The sequence below is a fragment of the Heterodontus francisci genome, chromosome 1 (genome assembly GCF_036365525.1).
Source record: "Heterodontus francisci isolate sHetFra1 chromosome 1, sHetFra1.hap1, whole genome shotgun sequence".
NCBI classification, from domain to species: domain Eukaryota; kingdom Metazoa; phylum Chordata; class Chondrichthyes; order Heterodontiformes; family Heterodontidae; genus Heterodontus; species Heterodontus francisci.
In genome coordinates this window covers 282,946,535-282,966,164 of record NC_090371.1, presented here as the reverse complement: position 1 = coordinate 282,966,164, position 19,630 = coordinate 282,946,535, and the positions used below count along the sequence as shown (strand labels likewise).

The following is a 19,630-nucleotide window of genomic DNA, read 5'->3' as shown; positions in this document are numbered from 1 at the left end:
TCCAGAATGGGTTGTTTATCAATGGATTTTGCTTTTTATCACAAATTTTTAGTTTGCTCCTTCCAACTCGGGTACTATTTGATGTTTCTTTAGAGGAACTGATTACACTTATTGAACCTCTTACCCTATAAAGAAACTTCTTTACCCAGAGATTGTTGAGAATGTGGAACTCGCTACCACAGGGAGTGGTTGAGATGAATAGTATTGATACATTTAAGGGGAAGCTGGATAAACACACAAGGGAGAAAGGAATATGTGGATAGCGAGATGAGGAAGGATGAGAGGAAACTCGAGTGGAGCATAAACACCAGGAAGGACAGATTGAGCTGAGTGACCTGTTTCTATTAATGCGATGTAATTTCCACCAAGATAACATTTCTCTCAGATTGGAAAGCCACGGTTTGACAAAGTTTACTGATTCTGATTCTTGTGTACCTCAGGGGGTGCTGGAGAGTTTCTTGGGCACAGCACTCTGCGGAGCCATTTTCTGCCTTTTTGCTGGGCAGCCCCTCACCATCCTCAGCAGCACTGGGCCTGTGCTAGTCTTTGAGCGTCTCCTCTTCAGTTTTAGCAAGTAAGTATAATCACAGCATAAACTAAGTGGTACAATTTTAAAGGAGTGCAGGAATATAGAGGCTGAGAGCATATGTGCCCAAATCATGAAAGGTGGCAGAATGAGTCAATAAAGTTGTTTCCAAAAGACATACAGGATCCTGGGCTTTATAAATTACAAAGTTACACTAAACCTCTATAAAACACTGGTTAGGCCACTACTGTCACTAGACTAGCAATCCAGAGCCCCAGGCTAATACTCTGGGGACATGGGTGTGAATCCCACCACAGCAGTTGGTGGAATTTGAGCCATTTTCATTTTGTGTCACTTCATAGAATCTTACAGCACAGAAGGAGGCCATTCAGCCCATCCTGCCTGTGCTGGCTCTTGGAAAGAGCTATCCAATTAGTTCCACTCCCCGCCACCCCCCCCCCCCCCCTTTCCCCAAAGCCCTGTAAATTTCTCTTTTTCAAATATTTATCCAATTCCTTTTTGAAAGTTACTATTGAATCTGCTTCCACTGCCCTTTCAGACAGCGCGTTCCAGATCACAACAATTCACTGCGTAAATAAACCTCTCCTCATCTCCCCCTCTGGTTTTTTTGCCAGTTACCATAAATCTGTGTCCTCTGGTTACCGACCCTCCTGCCAGTGGAAAGAGTTTCTCCTTATTTACTCGATTAAAACCCCTTTGTGATTTTGACCTTGAGAATAATAGAAGCAGTGATCTATTTGATGTTTGACCTGCCTCAGTAGCCACTGGGCCTTAATAGATACAAGATTCAGCCATGCATAAGTGGTGTATGTCCAAATATTTATCTATTTTTAAATGTCCTTTTTAAAAAATAATAAGTTAGCATCTGCTGCTGCACAGTATTGATTGAAGGAATAATATTGGAATTAATTAAATATCTGCAGGCACATGGTGAGTGGAGGTATCAGCAAAAAAGAGGAAAGAACTTGCATTTCTATAGTGCCTTTCACAACCTCAGCATGTCCCCAAGCACTATACAGCCAATGAAGTACTTTTGAAGTGTAGTCACTGTTGTAGTTGTAGGAAATGCAGCAGCCAATTTGCACACAGCAAGCTCCCACAAACATTAATGTGAAAATGACCAGATAATCAGTTTTTTTAACTATATAAAGACAGAAAGTGCTGGAAATACTTAGCAGGATTGGCAGCATCTGTGGAGAGAGAAACAGAGTTAAGGGTTCAGGCTAATGACCTTTCATCAGAACTGAGTCCAGTACTGCACTGAAAGTGCTGGCTTGGATTTCTTTCTTTTCTTCCTCCTTCATCTTGTGGGTCTTTCTGCAGAGTGGCTCAGCATGTGGATGTGGGTAATGCCATGCATGTTGTTATTGTAGTGACAATACATGCTGTGCCTCACACCAAACTGAGCGTGCCCACAGCTTGGAGTTGAGCTAAAGTGAACATCATTGCCTCAGTGAACATTTGTGACTGTCATTGCACCAATCAGTGTTGTTGGCATCAGTGGCCTTGTGTGACCTTTCAGAATATCATGTCATTACTACCTGCTTGTAGAACGTAAACTGTTGTGTGCCATCACCTGTGCCAGCTTGGTTGTAGGTGTTGGAGGCATCGTCCTTCTCCAAGAATAGAACTGTTGCTTTAGATGTAATTCCAAATCAAGCGAAGACTACACAGTGTCTATCTTGCCAGCCCAGCAGAATGAAACAAAAAATACTACTGAAGCTGAAAGAGCAGTAATGTGCATGTCTAACTTTGAAAGGTGATTTCTTTCACTGCTTATAATCAGATCTATATTCTCCATCTATTCTATTGTTCACAACTATTCTCATTCCTTCTCTTTGGTACTTCACTTCCAACTTCTTCTCACTAAGACCGTCTACTTCCAACTCTATAACATCACCCTTCTCCATCCTCGCCTCCACTCATTTGCTGCTGAAACCCTCATTCATGCCTTTGTTACCTCTAGACTTGATTATTTTAACACTTTCCTGGCTGGTCTCCCACATTCTACCCTCCATAAAGTTGAATTCATTGGATGCGGGCTATGATCCCAGAGGGTGGGGGTCCAGATTAGCACGCCTTCTCCTCCTCCTGGGCACCACACGAATCATTTGAATTTAACCTTTTCGGTTCCACAGGCCTCCGCGGTTCTGCTATCTGTGGGACTGCTCTGAGTGAGCACAACACAGGCTCCAACCAAACAGAGGAAGTTGGAGTCTGACTGGTGTCACAGAGCCTCGATATCCATATCAAAAAGGGGCCCATCGCTTGAAACAGTCAGGCTCTTTGGATACCTGACACTAGGACCCTTTCAAAATGGCAGCAGCTACATCACCAGTGTTAATGGGATAGTAAAGCAGCCGACCATTCATTAATGCACCATTTAAAAGGGAGGAGTCAAAATCAACCCCAATCAGTGAGCTCAGAGCAACAGGAAACCTGAGTAAGAGTTTATTGAGTGAAACCACTCACAGGAAGTCATGATGCAGGCTCTCACAAATTTACAGATACCTTCAGTGATCTGGCTATGAGCCCCATGGCAAAGGAATGTCCCGAAGGATAATTCCAGGCATATTTGCTCGTTCATGGAGTCGCACACAAGAGGAGGTAGACACCCTTTTAGTCAAGTGGTTCGTTGACACCGTACAATCTTAACTCTTGGAATTTGGACAATGGCTGTTTCAAATGTGAGAAAATGTCGCCTTTGTCATTTCCACATTTGTCGGGATAGAGTTCCATTCTCGCACGCACTGATAGTATCTGTGAGAAAACGTGATGATAGAACCACTTCCCAGGAAACAATAATAGGCAAAGCCTTTTCCATGAGTACAAATGTTTCAAGTTCTGATTCATGTGGGTCTCCTGATAAAACAAAACGCCTCACTACAAAGTAATGCTAAATTGTCCTGTACTTCCAAACTTGACTGAATCTCTGTACAGTCAGCAACGTACAAATATGTTATTGAGGAGATCTGTTATCTGTTATGCCTAATGCTCAGGGAGCAGCAAATGTAGGACAATATTGTTGTAGATCGGTTTTATAAAGTGATTCTGACGAGAGTTGATAAAGCCCCTTTACAGTTTAGTGTTCCCAGCACTGAGCTTCACGTGACAGCAGTTTCCAGCAGAAATGTGCGACTGCAGGTTACAATTCCTATACTATCCTGGCTGGCTTCTCATCTTCCATCCTCGTTAAACTCCAACTCAACCAAAACTCAGCTACTTAGGCCCCTAAACTCCCTCCCTCCCTCCCAGGGAATTCCCTCCCTCCCGCCTCTCTATCTCTCTCCCCCTTTAAGACATGTCTTAAAACCTATCTCTTCGACCACGCTTTTGGTCACCTACCCTAATACAAACATACAAATCAGGATCAGGGAGTAGGCCACTCGGCCCCTCAAGCCTGCTGCACCATTCAATAAGATCATGGCTGATCTGATTGTAACCTCGACTCCACATTCCCGCTTACCCCCGATAACCTTTCACCTCCTTACTTATCAAGAATCTATCTACCTCTGCCTTAAAAATGTTTAAAGACTCTGTTTCCACCGCCTTTTGAGGAAGAGAGTTCCAAAGACTCACGACCCTCTGAGAGAAAAAATTTCTCCTCATCTGTGTCTTAAATGGGCAACCCCTTATTTTTAAGGCTACGTTTGCTGACAATGCAACCACTAGGTGGCGCAGTACTTGCACATGCACAAATGCAGCCTCATGTACTGAAACGTCACTGTCTGCGATGTTTTTGGCAGCTGCCAGTAGTAAAGATGGCGCTGCTCAATTTATCACAAAAGCGAAAACAAATGAAACCAAAATGGCCACAGTGGCTACGATCACTGCCTCCATCCCACACCCAACAGTATCCTGCTGCCACCTGCCATCGCGCTTCTCTTTGCCGCTGCCTCCCACACCCGTCTGCTCCCTGCTCGGTCCCCGCCTCGCCACTTCTCCCCCCTTGGCTACTCGCTCCCCGCTTCACCACCTCCCAATCCACCCCCCCCACCCTGGCAGCCACTTGCCTCCGGGCCTCGCTGTCTTCTGCTCCCTGCTCCCTCCCACTTCTGCTCCCTGCTCCCGTCTGCTCACAATCTCCCTCCCCTCCCCTGTGAGGAAGAGAGGTGGAGATCGCTGGAGGGAGTGGGGAGCAGACGCAGAGCAGAGGGAAGGAAGCGGCGAGGCTGGGAATGGGGAGTGAGTGGCCGCCAGGTGGTGGGGGGTGGGTGGTGAAGTGGGGAGTAAGCAGCCAAGGGGGGAGAAATGGCGAGGCCAGAAGCGAATGGTGAGCAGATGTTGCAGTATGAGAGGACATTTTCACGCACACGCATGAATTAGTCCTGGCAAGCCGGGAGCTGACATAGCCTGTGCATGCGCAGCACCATATTGACAACAAGAGTCCCGTCTGCACATGTGCACATCTGGGAGCACTCTGATGACCTCGGCACTGGGCTGCATTGTCAGGAGTCACTTTGTATTTTTAAACAGTGACCTCTAGTTCTAGATTCTCCCACAAGAGGAAACATCCTTTCCACATCCTTATGTAATATCTCCTTATGTGGTTCGGTGTTAAATTTTGTTTGATAATAGCTCCTGTGAAGGGCCTTGGGATATCTTACTATGTTAAAGGAGCTATATAAATGCAACCTTATGAATTGGTTTCCAATTAAGGATTTGATAAGGTAGACGTACTGAAGATGTTTCCACTTATGAGGGTGTTACAAATTAGGGATCGTAAATATAAAATAGTCACTAAAAGATCCAATAAGGAATTCAGGAGAAACTTCTTTACCAAGAGAGTGGTGAGAATGTGGAACTCGCTACCACAGGTAGTGGTTGAGGTGAATAGTATCGATACATTTAAGGGGGTGCTCGATAAACAAATGAGGGACAATAGAATAGAAGGATATGCTGATAGGGGTGAGATGAAGTAGGTGGGAGGGGCTCCTGTGGAGCATAAACACCAGCATGGACCAGTTGGACCGAATGGCCTGTTTCTGTGCAGTAAATACTTTGTAGCTTTGAGATCAGCGAATGTGCAAGGAAGCAAGAGCACAAACCTGCTTGTGTACAGAGTCTGTCAAGGTCTTCGATTGCAAGGGGCCAATATAGAGACTTGGCTCACACTGGGGACATACGGTACAAACAGTGCAATGCTGAGCACTCTTCATCCATCATCAGAAAGGTCGCTGTCCAAAAACCACTGAGATTACAAACCAGACTTTGTTCACTCGAATCGTAACGATCCTTTCACTTTTCTGTGAACCTCAATATCGTTTCCCAATGTTTTTGTAATTTGTCAATATTAATGAGATTAGATTGCACAATTGCAAATCTGTAAATACTTTGTAATAATATCAGGGTATAGACACTGTCATGCTAGGCCCCCACCTGCCAACAGGCGGTGATTGGAAGGACACAGAACCATTCTCTGACACATTCAACCCACAATGGACTTGTGATCACCAGGTATTGTGTGTAAGAGGAACTTTCCAGAGACTGCTAAGGTGACACAATCCAAGACGGGGTCAGACCAGTTAGTTACATGACTAACCTGCTTGGCAACCTGGGTTTTTCTGAATTGTACAAACAGTTTGAACTGAGAGTGTCTGTTTGTTCCTGGACTGAGAAGATCTCTCCTGTCTGCTCCCATCTCTTTCTCACAAGCCTCTAAATCCACTGAAGACACATGAACCCCAAGAGAGAAAAGTCTCCTACAGTGAACAAGGTTTAAGAAGAATACTGGGCCCCAACGAAAAGCAAAATCTACCTACAATCAAGGACTCTACAGTGAGCTCAAAGAACCATAACTTTTCAGATATTGCCTCAAACTTTTCCACTTTATTTTTCTTCTGCTCTTTTCTGTCTCTATTTATTTAGAGATGCAACACTGAAACAGGCCCTTCGGCCCATCAAGTCTGTGCTGACCATCAGCCACCCGTTTATACTAATCTGATATTAATCCCATATTCCTACCACCTACCTATACTCGGGGCAATTTATAATGACCAATTTACCTATCAACCTGCAAGTCTTTGGCTGTGGGAGGAAACCAGAGCACCCGGAGGAAACCCACACAGTCAGAGGGAGAACTTGCAAACTCCACACAGGCAGTACCCAGAATCGAATCAGGGTCGCTGGAGCTGTGAGGCTGCAGTGCTAACCACTGAGCCACTGTGCATATGTGTATTGAGAATGCATGCTAGTGTGGGCGTGTCGTGTATCGATAGGCGTTAACTGAATTAGAGTTTAAGTTTAATAAATTTCAAATTTTCTTCTTTAAACCTATGAAAGCCTGTTTGTGCTGGTTTCTTTGCCTTATAATTGGAAAGTGGTGAACAAGGATTCATCAAGGGGGAGCTAAAAATACATTGTGTTTAAAAATAAAGCCCTGTTACAGTAAAACCAAGTGAAGGCTGAGAGGGAACCCTAGACACCTTTCTCACCTGTTTGCAACAACACAGTTTCACTTTTGTGATTTTCTTCCAGTTAAAATTTTCCTATAGATGTTAAACTGTTTCCTACACCAACAACTCTGCACATATAACAGGAAGTTTCTGCTTTCATAGTCTGTGACGTTGAATTTCAGTTGATCAACTTGTCCGAATTGAGAAGTTAATTGATATTGAAGCAATGTTTTTATTGTAGGTTTGATATTTCGTTGGGTATGTGCAGTCGCAGTATTTTTTCAATGCTTTGAACCAATCTGTGGAGTTCACTAATCTTAATATGTCTTCTAGAGACAACGCTTTTGACTACCTCGAGTTCCGTCTCTGGATTGGTTTGTGGTCGTCCTTTCTCTGTCTCATCCTCGTTGCCACTGATGCCAGTTTCCTTGTCCGGTATTTCACTCGCTTCACCGAAGAAGGGTTCTCCTCGTTGATCAGCTTCATCTTCATCTACGATGCCTTTAAGAAGATGATTAAGCTGTCTCACTACTACCCCATTAACACGGACTTCAAAGTGGACTATGTCACTCTGTTTGGTTGTGCATGTCTACCACCTGACAAAGGTAAGATTGGCCTTACTCAGATAGCTCTCAAACCAACATTTTGTGGAGTGAACCAGAAAGAGATTCATCCACCCGAAGGAGACTCTAAAATTGTCTTTGAACTACTTAACTAAAACACTTTTTTATTAATTCTTGAGATGTGGGTATCACTGGCAAGGCTGGCATTTATTGCCCATCCCCTAGTTATCCTTGAGAAGGCGGTGGTCAGCCTTCATCTTGAACAACTGCAGTCCGTTTGGTGTAGGTGCACCCACAGTGCTATTAGGAGGGAGTTCCAGGATTTTCACCCAGCAATAGCTGAGTGTTTGTGTTGACCAATGATACAAGTGACAACAATGACCATGGATGGATTTGTTTCTAGTAATCCTTTATTGTCAACATTCCCAGATCAGGCCAGCATAAGTCTGGTCGGAGTGAGTTAACCCTGTATAGCTAAGGTCGGTTCAATACAGGTTAAATCAGTGAGGTTTTGTGGTACTGTATAAGTCTAGAAATTGCTGTGTTCCAATATTAGCACTAGATACATTGGATGATGCTACTTTCTCCATTATTTAATTGCGGGGCAAGCCTTTTATTTTGAACCTTTTAAGGAAGGCCATTTCATGGAGTTGTATTATGCATTCCTGCAGTAATCTCTCCCTTGAGTAGCGAGGTACAGCATCACTAAATGCCAGTGACAGGGTTGTAGAAGCAGGGCTACAGCCCCACAACAGCAATAGAACATCACCGTTTTTTAGGGATGATTCTTATTGCGCTCGGGGGCAGAAAGGGATGCATGATAAATGCTGTCTTGCATTTTTGTCATTCACAGCTCAAGAACAAGAAGGTTCAGTGGGGGAGTTTTAGTTGAGACGTTCAAAATTATGTAGGGTGTGTTGCACTGCCGGAGGTACTATCTTTCAGGTGACGGACCTGCCCTGTCGTCTGGATGTAAAAGATCCCGTGGCCACTCTTTGAAGAAGAGAAGGGATGTTCTCCCTGGTGTCCTGGCTAATATTTACCCCTCAACCAACATCACTAAGAAACAGATTATTTAGCCATTATCACATTTCTTTTTATGGGATCTTTCTGTGTGTAAATTGTCCGCCGCGTTTCCGACCTTGCATCAGTGACTACACTTCAAAAAGTCATTTATTGGCAGTGAAGGACTTTAGTGTGTCTGGGATGTGAAAGGAGCTAATATAAATTCACAGAAACAGGCCCTTCGGCCCATCGTGCCTGTGTCGGTCATCAAGAACCTATCTATTCGAATCCCATTTTCCCGCACCTGACCCGTAGCCATGTATGCTATGGCATTTCAAGTGCTCATCTAAATACTTCTTAAATGTTGTGAGGGTTCCTGCCTCTACCAACTCTTCAGGCAGTGTGTTCCAGATTTCAACCACCTTGGGGTCCAAGGTGTACTAGCTAGATGGATAAAGAACTGGCTGGGCAACAGGAGACAGAGAGTAGCAGTAGAGGGGAGTTTCTCAAAATGGAGACGTGTGACCAGTGGTGTTCCACAGGGATCCGTGCTGGGACCACTGTTGTTTGTGATATACATTAATGATTTGGAGGAAAGTATAGGTGGACTGATTAGCAAGTTTGCAGACGACACTAAGATTGGTGGAGTAGCAGATAGTGAAGGGGACTGTCAGAGAATACAGCAGAATATAGATAGATTAGAGAGTTGGGCAGAGAAATGGCAGATGGAGTTCAATCAGGGCAAATGCGAGGTGATGCATTTTGGAAGATCCAATTCAAGAGTGAACTATACAGTAAATGGAAAAGTCCTGGGGAAAATTGATGTCCAGAGAGATTTGGGTGTTCAGGTCCACTGTTCCCTGAAGGTGGCAACGCAGGTAAATAGAGTGGTCAAGAAGGCATACGGCATGCTTTCCTTCATCGGACGGGGCATTGAGTACAAGAGTTGGCAGGTCATGTTACAGTTGTATAGGACTTTGGTTTGGCCACATTTGGAATACTGCGTACAGTTCTGGTCGCCACATTATCAAAAGGATGTGGATGCTTTGGAGAGGGTGCAGAGGAGGTTCACCAGGATGTTGCCTGGTATGGAGGGCGCTAGCTATGAAGAGAGGTTGAGTAGATTAGGATTATTTTCATTAGAAAGACGGAGGTTGAGGGGGGACCTGATTGAGGTGTACAAAATCATGAGAGGTATAGACAGGGTGGACAGCAAGAGGCTTTTTCCCAGAGTGGGGGTTTCAATTACTAGAGGACACGAGTTCAAAGTGAAAGGGGAAATGTTTAGGGGGGATATGCATGGAAAGTTCTTTACGCAGAGGGTGGTGGGCACCTGGAACGCGTTGCCAGCGGAGGTGGTAGACGCGGGCACGATGGAGTCTTTTAAGATGTATCTAGACAGATACATGAATGGGCAGGAAGAAAAGAGATACAGAACCTTAGAAAATAGGCGACATGTTTAGAGAGAGGATCTGGATCGGCGCAGGCTTGGAGGGCCGAAGGGCCTGTTCCTGTGCTGTAATTATCTTTGTTCTTTGTTCTTTGTTCTCTGGGGGAACAAAAATGTCCTCAACTCCCCTCTAAACCTCCTGCCCCTTTCCTTAAATCTATGCCCCCTGGTTATTGACATCTCCACTAAGGGAAAAAGTTTCTTCCTATCTACCCTATCTATGCCCTTCATAATTTTGTATACCTCAATCAGGTCCCCCCTCAGCCTGCTCTGCTCTAAGGAAAACAACCCTAGCCTATCCAGTCTCTCTTCACAGCTGAAATGCTCAAGCCCAGGCAACATCCTGGTGAATCTCCTCTGCACCCTCTCCAGTGCAATCACATCCTTCCTATAGTGTGGTGCCCAGAACTGTACACAGTCCTCCAGCTGTGGTCTAACTAGCGTTTTATACAGCTCCATCATAACCTCCCTGCTCTTATATTCTATGCCTCGGCTAATAATGGCAAGTATCCCATATGCCTTTCTAAACACCTTATTTACCTGTGCTGCTGCCTTCAGTGATCAATGGGCAAGTACACCAAGGTCCCTCTGACCCTCTGTACTTCCTAGGGTCCTACCATCAATTGTATATTCCCTTGCCTTGTTAGTCCTCCCAAAATGCATCACCTCACACTTCTCAGGATTAAATTCCATTTGCCACTGCTCCGCCCATCTTACCAGCCCATCTATATCGTCCTGTAATCTAAGGCTTTCCTCCTCACTATTTACGACACCACCAATTTTCGTGTCGTCTGCGAACTTACTGATCATACCTCCTATATTCACGCCTAAATCATTAATGTACACTACAAACAGCAAGGGTCCCAGTACTGATCCCTGCAGTACACCACTGGTCACAGGCTTCCACTCGCAAAAACAACCCTCGACCATTACCCTCTGCCTCCTGCCACTAAGCCAATTTTGGATCCAATTTGCCAAATTGACCTGGATCCCATGGGCTCTTACCTTCTTAACCAATCTCCCATGCGGGACCTTATCAAAAGCCTTAATGAAGTCCATGTAGACTACATCAACTGCTTTACCCTCATCTACACATCTAGTCACCGCCTCAAAAAATTCAATCGTTAGTTAGACACAATCTCCCCGTGACAAAGCCGTGCTGCCTAATCCCTGATTATTCCCTGCCTCTCCAAGTGGAGATTAATCGTGTCCCTCAGATTTTCTTCCAATAGTTTCCCAACCACTGATGTTAGACTCACCGGCCTGTAATTACCTGGTTTATCCCTGCTACCGTTCTTGAATAATGGTACCACATTCGCTGTCCTCCAATCCTCTGGTACCTCTCCTGTGGCCAGAGAGGATCTGAAAATTTGTGTCAGAGCCCCTGCAATCTCCTCCCTTGCCTCACATAACAGCTTGGAATACATCTCATCTGGGCCTGGGGATTTATCCACTTTTAAGCCCACTGAAACAGCTAATACTTTCTCCCTTTCAATGCTAATATGTTCAAGTATATCACAATCCCCCTCCCTGATCTCTACACCTACATCGTCCTTCTCCATAGTGAACACAGATGAAAAGTAATCATTTAAAACCTCACCTATGTCCTCCGGCTCCACACACAGATTGCCACTTTGGTCCCTAATGGGCCTTACTCTTTCCCTGGTTATCCTCTTCCCATTAATATACTTATAAAACGCCTTGGGATTTTCCTTTATCTTGCCCGCCTGTGTTTTTCATGTCCCCTCTTTGCTCTCCTAATTACTTTTTTAAGTACCCCTACACTTTCTATACTACTTCTAGGGCCTCCGCTGTTTTCAGCGCTCTGAATCTGCCATAAGCCTCCTTTTATTTTCCCTATCCAATCCTCTACATCCCTTGACATCCAGGGTTCCTTGGACTTGTTGGTCCTACCCTTCACCTTAACAGGAACATGTTGGCTCTGAACCCTCACTATTTCCTCTTTGACTCCCACTGGTTTGATGTAGACTTTCCTACAAGTAGCTGCTCCCAGTCCACTTTGTCCAGATCCTGTTTTATCATATTGAAATCGGCCTTCCCCCAATTCAGTACCTTTATTTCCAGTCCGTCTTTGTCCTTTTCCATAACTGCCTTAAATCTTAGAGTTATGGTCACTATCCCCAGAATGCTCCCCCACTCACACTTCTACCACTTGTCCGGTTTCATTCCCTAGGATTAGGTCCAGTATTGCCCCTTCTCTTGTAGGACTTACTACGTACTGGCTGAAAAAGTTCTGTATACATTTTAAGAATTCCTCCCCCTTTAAGCCTTTTGCACTAAGACTATCCCTGTTGATATTGGGTAAGTTGAAATCCCCTACTATTATTACCCTATTATTTGTACTCATTCTCCTCATTTTTCTCCTGGTTCTTTCACCTTAAATCCGTTTTCTCTGGTTACTGTCCCTCCTTCCAGTGGAAATAGTTTCTTATATATTCTATCAAAGTCCCTCAGTCTTTCACTCTTTGAGCTGTGTTATCCCAGGGCTGTCTAATATCAAAGTGCCACATACCTAACGAGACTCTTTCACATTCTGTCGAGGCTTGAGACCAGTGTGAGAGTGCTGGGGTCAAGTGACGGAAGCTGCCATGGTGTGAATAAATCATTAGGCTTGGAATAAGGGAAATGAATCAGTATTGTACAGGCGGAGGTGGGCCTCCATTTGGCTGGGTTGACTGCAAGTGGCTTTCATTTTGTGCGAAGCAGTGTAGAAACTAACTGGCTGTTTCATACTGATATCAGTCTCCAAAGCTCAGTTTCAGAATACACGGAAACTCCTACAAGTCATTTTTAGCAGGGAAGGTATTCATTCCTCCTCCTGGCACTCTTAGACAACACATTTAAGTTTTAGCTTTTTTTTTTGCAGACTTCATAGAAGATTAATCACTCAGGTCATCACAGTCACTTCCCATAACCTTTTCCTACTCTGATTAGCCTCAAGCTCCCTTGATACCCATTGTTGTAAAAGTGGCAGTCAGGTTGCAAGAACTTGTAAGTTTAAGTTATAGTCCTGTCGGAACAGGAGGAGGCCATTCAGCCCCATGAGCCTGTCCCACCGTTCAATTCGATCATGGCTGATCTGTATCTTCACTCCATTAATTTCACATTTGCTCCATAATCCTTAATACCCTTACCCAACAAAAGTCTATCAACCTTAGTTTTCTAAGCTCCAAGTGATCCCCAGCCTCAGCAGCTTTTCAGGGGAGAGAGTTCCAGATTTCCACTAGCCTTTGTGTGAAGAAGTGCTTCCTGACATCACCTCTAAACAGCCTCCTTGTTCTGGGCTCTCCCCAGCAGAGGAAATAGTTTCTCTCTATCTACCCTATCAAATCCCTTTATCATTTTCAACACCTCGATTAGGTCACCCCTTACTCTTCTAAACTCAAAGGAATAGTCTCTGCAGGCTGTTGTCATAAATTAAGCCTTTTAGCCCAGGTTTCATTCTGGTGGACTGCTAATATATTCTTCTTGACGTGCAGTGCCCAGAACTGAACTCAGTTACTCCAGATGGTGCCTGACCAAGTTTCTGAACAATTGTGCATCACTTTCTCCCCTTTGTATTCCAGCCCCTTTGTGGATCACTAAGCAGCACACTTGCTGCTGTGTGTGGAAAATTGTGGGTTCAAGTCCCACTCCAGTGACTTGAGCACTGAAACTTAGGCTGACACTTCAGGGTAGCACTGAGGGAGTGCTGCACTGTCTGGGGGGTTGTCTATTGGATAAGATGTTAACTGGGACCCTTTTTCCCGTCAGGTGGATGTAAAAGATCCCATGGTGCTATTTTGAAAAAGAGCAGAGAAATTCTCCTTTGTGTTCCAGCTAATATTTAGCCCTCAACCAACATCACTACAAACAGTTTATCTGGTCATGATCACATTGCCTTTTGTGGGATCTTGCTGTGTGTAAATTGCTGCTGTGTTTCCTACATTACAACAGTGACTACACTTCAAATCTGCTTCATTGGCTGTAAAGCACTTTGGGATGTCCTGAGGTTCAGAAAGGCGTTATAGAAATGCAAATGTTTCTTTTTTGAGAGACCTGAAACGTTGGCTGGAATTTCATGTTGGGCGGATGGGAGCTGGCCACCAACTGAAAAGTCAGTGGCAAACCCGCTTCCGCCCAACCTGGGGATCTGTCCCGTATTTTACAGGTCCCCAGGCCTTAAGTGTTCTGAGGCGGGACTTCCACCCATTTGAGGGAGGAAGTCCCGCCTCATTGAGCTGCCAGCCAATCAGCAGGCCGGCAGCTCTTCATCCCAGTAGTGCCACCAGGAGCGGTGGCCACTGCTGGGACTGCAGCTGTGCCGAAGACACGGAGCCGGGAAGACAGGTAGGTTTTGGTTGCCTCGCTGGGGGTAATCGGTCGGGCGCCAGCGAGACAAGGGTGGTCAGTTGGTGGAAAGGGGAGTGTGTTATGTGCTGGGGGTGGTTGGGGTAGCGGGGGCGCCCCTCCATCAGGCACCCTGTGCCCGATGAGCAGGGCCCACCCTCGAGACGATCGGAAGCTACCTGGTTTTCACAGGCGGCTTTTCCCGGCTCCAGGATGCCTGCTTGCCACATGTAAAATCCACGTGGAGGCGGGTAAAGGTCCTTAAGTGGCCACTTAAGGGCTATGATTGGTCTGAGGCGGGCAGGCCGTTTTCCGCACCCCCCCTCCCCCCCCCCCGCCCTACGTAAAGGGCAGGAGCAGGTCGGGAAAGCCTCCCGGAGCCTCCCGCTCCATTTTATGCCACCTCCAACCCCCCCACCACCCCCCCACCACCCTGCACCCCCCCACCCCCCACCCCCCACCACCATCTGGCTCGTTGGGGTGGCGTAACATTCCGGCCATTAACTCTATTTCTTACTCCACGGATGCTGCCTGACCTGCTGTGTATTTCCAGCACTTTCTGCTTTTATTTCTTTTTTGAACTAATTAGTCAGTCAGTCAGCATCTGTGGAGAGAACAGACAAGCTAACACGTAAGAACTAGATCCTATAATAGTCTGACTGACCTGCTGAGTGTTCCCAGCAATTTCTGTATCAGGTCCAGATTTCCGGCAGGTGGCAGTTCTTTTGCATTCAGGGTTATAGTGTCCAGCGAGGCATTTTACTGTCATTGTAAACAGAACAGCAACATTGTCAGTTCAACCGCCTGGTATACATCTCTCCCGATTTTCATTGAAGTGAATAGAAATTATAATTGAGAGATGTTTAATGGGCGGGTGAATTGATATTGCTTGTTCTACACATTTCTCAAAGGCATACTTACTGCCCAAGATCATTGACGGAAGCATCAAATTTCTGATCTTATATCAATTTTGCATGTGGAGTTTCACTCTGTCCATTTCCCTCCACTCCTTGACCTCCCGATTGGAACCTTCAGCAACTTCCAGTTCTGCTGCCCCATGGCAACTGGGAGACCAAATAGGCAGAACCGAGACTTTCTCTGGGTCTCTGCTATCAAGGCTACTTCACGCTGGATTGCCAGAGTTGAGAGACTAAGATGGTCTCAGTTAGAGATGATTGTGAAGGTGGGAAAAGGCACTTTGCCTGTTTCCAGAACAGTGTGCCTATTTGAAAATGACCCTCCATTTTATGTTCCCTAGCTTAATTTCTTTTCAAATATGAGATGCACGCCATGGCATCGACATTGTTCCCGTATCGCAAGCGTCAAGCCTGCCAAAAAAGTATCGTAGCAACAAAACGATGGATAATTGCAAGACATAACATTTTTTAAAATTCTTTCATGGGATGTGAGCATCTCTGGCAACGCCAGTATTTGTTGCCCATCCCTAATTGCCCTTGACAACTGAGTGGCTTGCTGGGGCATTTCAGAGGGCAGTTAAGAGCCAACCACATTGCATTGGGTCTGGAATCACATGTAGGCCAGACCGGGTAAGTTTGGTAGATTTCCTTCCCTAAAGAACATTAGTTTTAGTTTTTTAGTTTTAGTTTTAGAGATACAGCACTGAAACAGGCCCTTCGGCCCACCGAGTCTGTGCCGACCATCAACCACCCATTTATACTAATCCTACACTTATCCCATATTCCTATCACATCCCCACCTGTCCCTGTATTTCCCTACCACCTACCTATACTTGGGGCAATTTATAATGGCCAATTAACCTATCAACCTGCAAGTCTTTGGCATGTGGGAGGAAACCGGAGCACCCGGAGGAAACCCACGCAGACACTGGGAGAACTTGCAAACTCCGCACAGGCAGTACCCAGAATCGAACCCGGGTCCCTGGAGCTGTGAGGCTGCGGTGCTAACCACTGCGCCACTGTGCCGTGAACCAGATGGGTTTTTAAAACAATTGATAGTTTCATGGCACCATTACTGAGAATAGCTTTCAATTCCAGATTATTAATTAATTACTAAATCCTTAATAGTCACTAATAAATCCAATAGGGAATTCAGGTGAAACTTCTTTACCCAGAGAGTGGTGAGAATGTGGAACTCGCTACCACAGGGAGTAGTTGAGTTGAATAGTATCGATATATTTAAGGGGAAGCTGGATTAAACACATGAGGGAGAAAGGAATAGAAGGAGATGCTGACAGGGTGAGATGAAGAGGGATGGGAGGAGGCTCGTGTGGAGCATAAACACCAGCATAGACCAGTTGGGCCGAATGGCCTGTTTGCGTGCCATAGGTTTGATGTAATTTGACGTATTATAAAAACTTTCAGCTAGTTGTGGAAAGAAAAAGAAAATGTAGGCTCCAAACAGCAGCTAACAGCACAGGGCATGATGCTGAAATGGGTGTGAGACTTTTCAGCACCTCGGGTGCTCAGGTAGATTACGGTTTCTCGGCTGAAAATCATCTGTGACAACCAGTTATTGTGTCATGAGTCACATTGTGCTGCAGAATACAGACCTTCCCCACCTCAAATATCGTCAGTTTGGCAGGGGCTGCTAATGAGGTCAAATCTTTAGAACATAAGATGACAACAAAAAAAAATGCCATTCAGTCAGTCTGGCTCAGTCTCTGCTTCAAATCCTATTTTCAAGATCTTTTGTTGACTGTTTTCCTTCTGGACACAGAAAACACAACACCAGTAGAAAGACGTAGCCAAGCTGCTAATTGTGCCAAGGGCATTGCCACTAGTTTATTTCCCCTTGTTGTCAAAAGCAGTAAATCTTTCATCACCCTCTCTCTGGCCAACCCATTAAGCCCAGGAGTCGACAGAATGTTGTTGTGGGGAAGAAAAGAAATTGCATTTACACATGGCAGCTTTAAAATCCTCAACGTGTCCCAGAGTGCTTACAGCCAATCAGTTACTTTTGAAGTAGGTAGTCACTGTTGTTTGTAGGTAAACACAGCTGCCAGTTTTTTTTACAGGAGTTCACGTGGAGCATAAATGGCAGCAAGAGCCAGTTGGACCGAATGGCCTGTTTCTGTGCTGTAATTTCTTTGTAATCTGATATTCCAATTTAGGATTGATTACCAATAAGGCAACAACATCTTTTTCCAAACCTCCAGACTCACAAAATTCAAACAAGGTAAACATAGAATGGTTACAGCACAGAAGGAGACCATTCAGCCCATTGTGTCCGTGCAAGCTCTCGGAAAGGGCAACACAGCGAGTCCCACTCCCTCACCTTTCCCTGCAGCCCTGAAAATTTTTTCCTTTCAGATCATTATCCAATCATCCTTTGAAAGCTACGATTGAATCTGCCTCCACTACACTCTCGGGCAGTGCATTCCAGATCCTAACCTCATTGCTGCAGTTGGCTCTTTTGCCAATTATTTTAAATCGGTGTCCTCTGGTTCTCGACCCTTCCGCCAACGGGGACAGTTTCTCTCTAACAACTCTGTCCCGACCCCTCATGATTTTGAACACCTCTATCGAATCTCCTCTCAACCTTCTCTTCCCTAAGGACCCAATTTAGCTCTCCCTCGCCAGCATTAATTTATATTCTGACTAATATGTCACTTTGATGGTGATAGAACTTTGATTAGAAATGAGTTGGACTTCCTGGGCGGAGCATGATAAACAGAACGAGTGTGTACATATTATCGCTGGAAATGTTGTTTGTACTGTAATGTCAGCTGTGGCTTAGTAGGTAATGTCCTGGGATTCTCTCCGCTCCAATTCAGAAGGTTGTGGGTTCAAGACCCACTCAAGAGATTGAGCCCATAATCTAGGCTGATGTTCCCAGTCCAGTACTGAGGGAGGAAATGCTCAGCAGGACTGGCAGCATCTGTGGAGAAAGAAGCAGAGTTAATGTTTCAGGTCGGTGACCCTTCATCAGAACTGACAGAGGCTAGAAATGTAATAGGTTTTAAGCAAATAAAGTGGAGGTGGGGCAAGAGATAACAAAAGAGAAGGTGTTGCTAGGACAAGGTTATAGAGAATACTGTTTGCCTTTGCTCCCTGATCATCTGGTCAGTTATTGTCTGTGAGTCTTGCCCCACCCCTGCTTTACTTGCTTAAAACCTATTACATTTCTAATATTTGCCAGTTCTGATGAAGGGTCACTGACCTGAAACGTTAACTCTGCTTCTCTCTCCACAGATGCTGCCAGACCTGCTGAGTATTTCCTGCATTTCTTGTTTTTATTTCAGATTTCCAGCATCTGCAGTGTTTTGCTTTTACAGTATTGAGGGAGTGCTGCACTGCCAGAGGTCCTATCTTTCAGTTGAGACGTTAAAACAAGGTCCTGTCTGTCCTCTCAGGTGGACATAAAAGATCCCATGGCACTCTTGTGAAAATGAGCAGTGGGTTTCTCCCTGGTGTCCGGGCCAGGATTTATCCCTCAACCAACATCATTAAAATACAGCTTATCTGGTCATTACCTCATTGCTGTTAGTGGGATCTTGCTGTGTGAAAATTGGCTGCTGGGTTTCTTACATTACAACATTGACTACACTTTGACATGAAAGTGATTCATTGGCTGTGACGTGCTTCAGGTCGTCCTAATGTGGTTAAAGGCACTATATAAATGCAAACTCTTTCCCCACCTGCCAATGGAAACAGTTTCTCCTTATTTACTCAATTAAAATGCTTCATGATTTTGGACACCTCTATTCAATCTCCCCTTAACCTTCTCTGCTCTAAGTAAAACAATCCCAGCTTCTCCAGTGTCCAGTTCCAAGGTGCTGAGAATCTCAGGCTCAGAAAAGTATTTCTTAGAGTGCAGAGATTGAACAGATTGGAGAGGGGTGGGAGGTGGGGGGTGGGTTTAGGGGAATGGGAGAGGAACCGCATTAGACAGACAGGCAGAAGATAGAAGTGAAATGGGAGGATTGTTAGATTCAGATTCAGCAATCCATCACTGATTTGTACTCTCTCTCCACACCACCCCCCCCCCCCACCCCCCACAGAAAATATACTTTATTCACAAAAATCTGTAAAAAACAAATTACAAAACAGTTCAAAACGGCACCAAGTTGACATTACAGAAAGTGCAAAGGAAATCAGTTTTCTTCGATACAGGAGTGCGTTGCTTCACAACCCTTCCATTCAATTTTACATGCAATGTACATTTTACAGCAAACCCATATCTGGTGTATACAGCCCGAGAGGTTTCCCATGGATCCAGCCCCTCAGTTCAGCTTGGTGGGAGGACCTTACACAGTGGTCTTTCCCCATTGAGCCTTTGCTGCGGCTGCCCCAAGCTTTAGTGCGTCCCTCAGCACGTAGTCACCCCTCTTATGCCCGCA

At 45.2% G+C, this 19,630-nt stretch overlaps 1 protein-coding gene across 5 annotated transcripts in view; it reads left to right on the top strand.

Annotated features, from left to right (window-relative positions):
- Positions 1-19,630, top strand: part of slc4a4a (solute carrier family 4 member 4a) — a 192,627-nt gene that overhangs the window by 91,132 nt on the left and 81,865 nt on the right. For all 5 annotated transcript variants that reach the window (XM_068046541.1, XM_068046551.1, XM_068046571.1 and 2 more), the window contains 2 exons: positions 441-574; positions 7,276-7,547. In XM_068046541.1, coding sequence (XP_067902642.1) covers positions 441-574; positions 7,276-7,547 — 406 coding nt within the window. The remainder of the gene's footprint in view (positions 1-440; positions 575-7,275; positions 7,548-19,630) is intronic.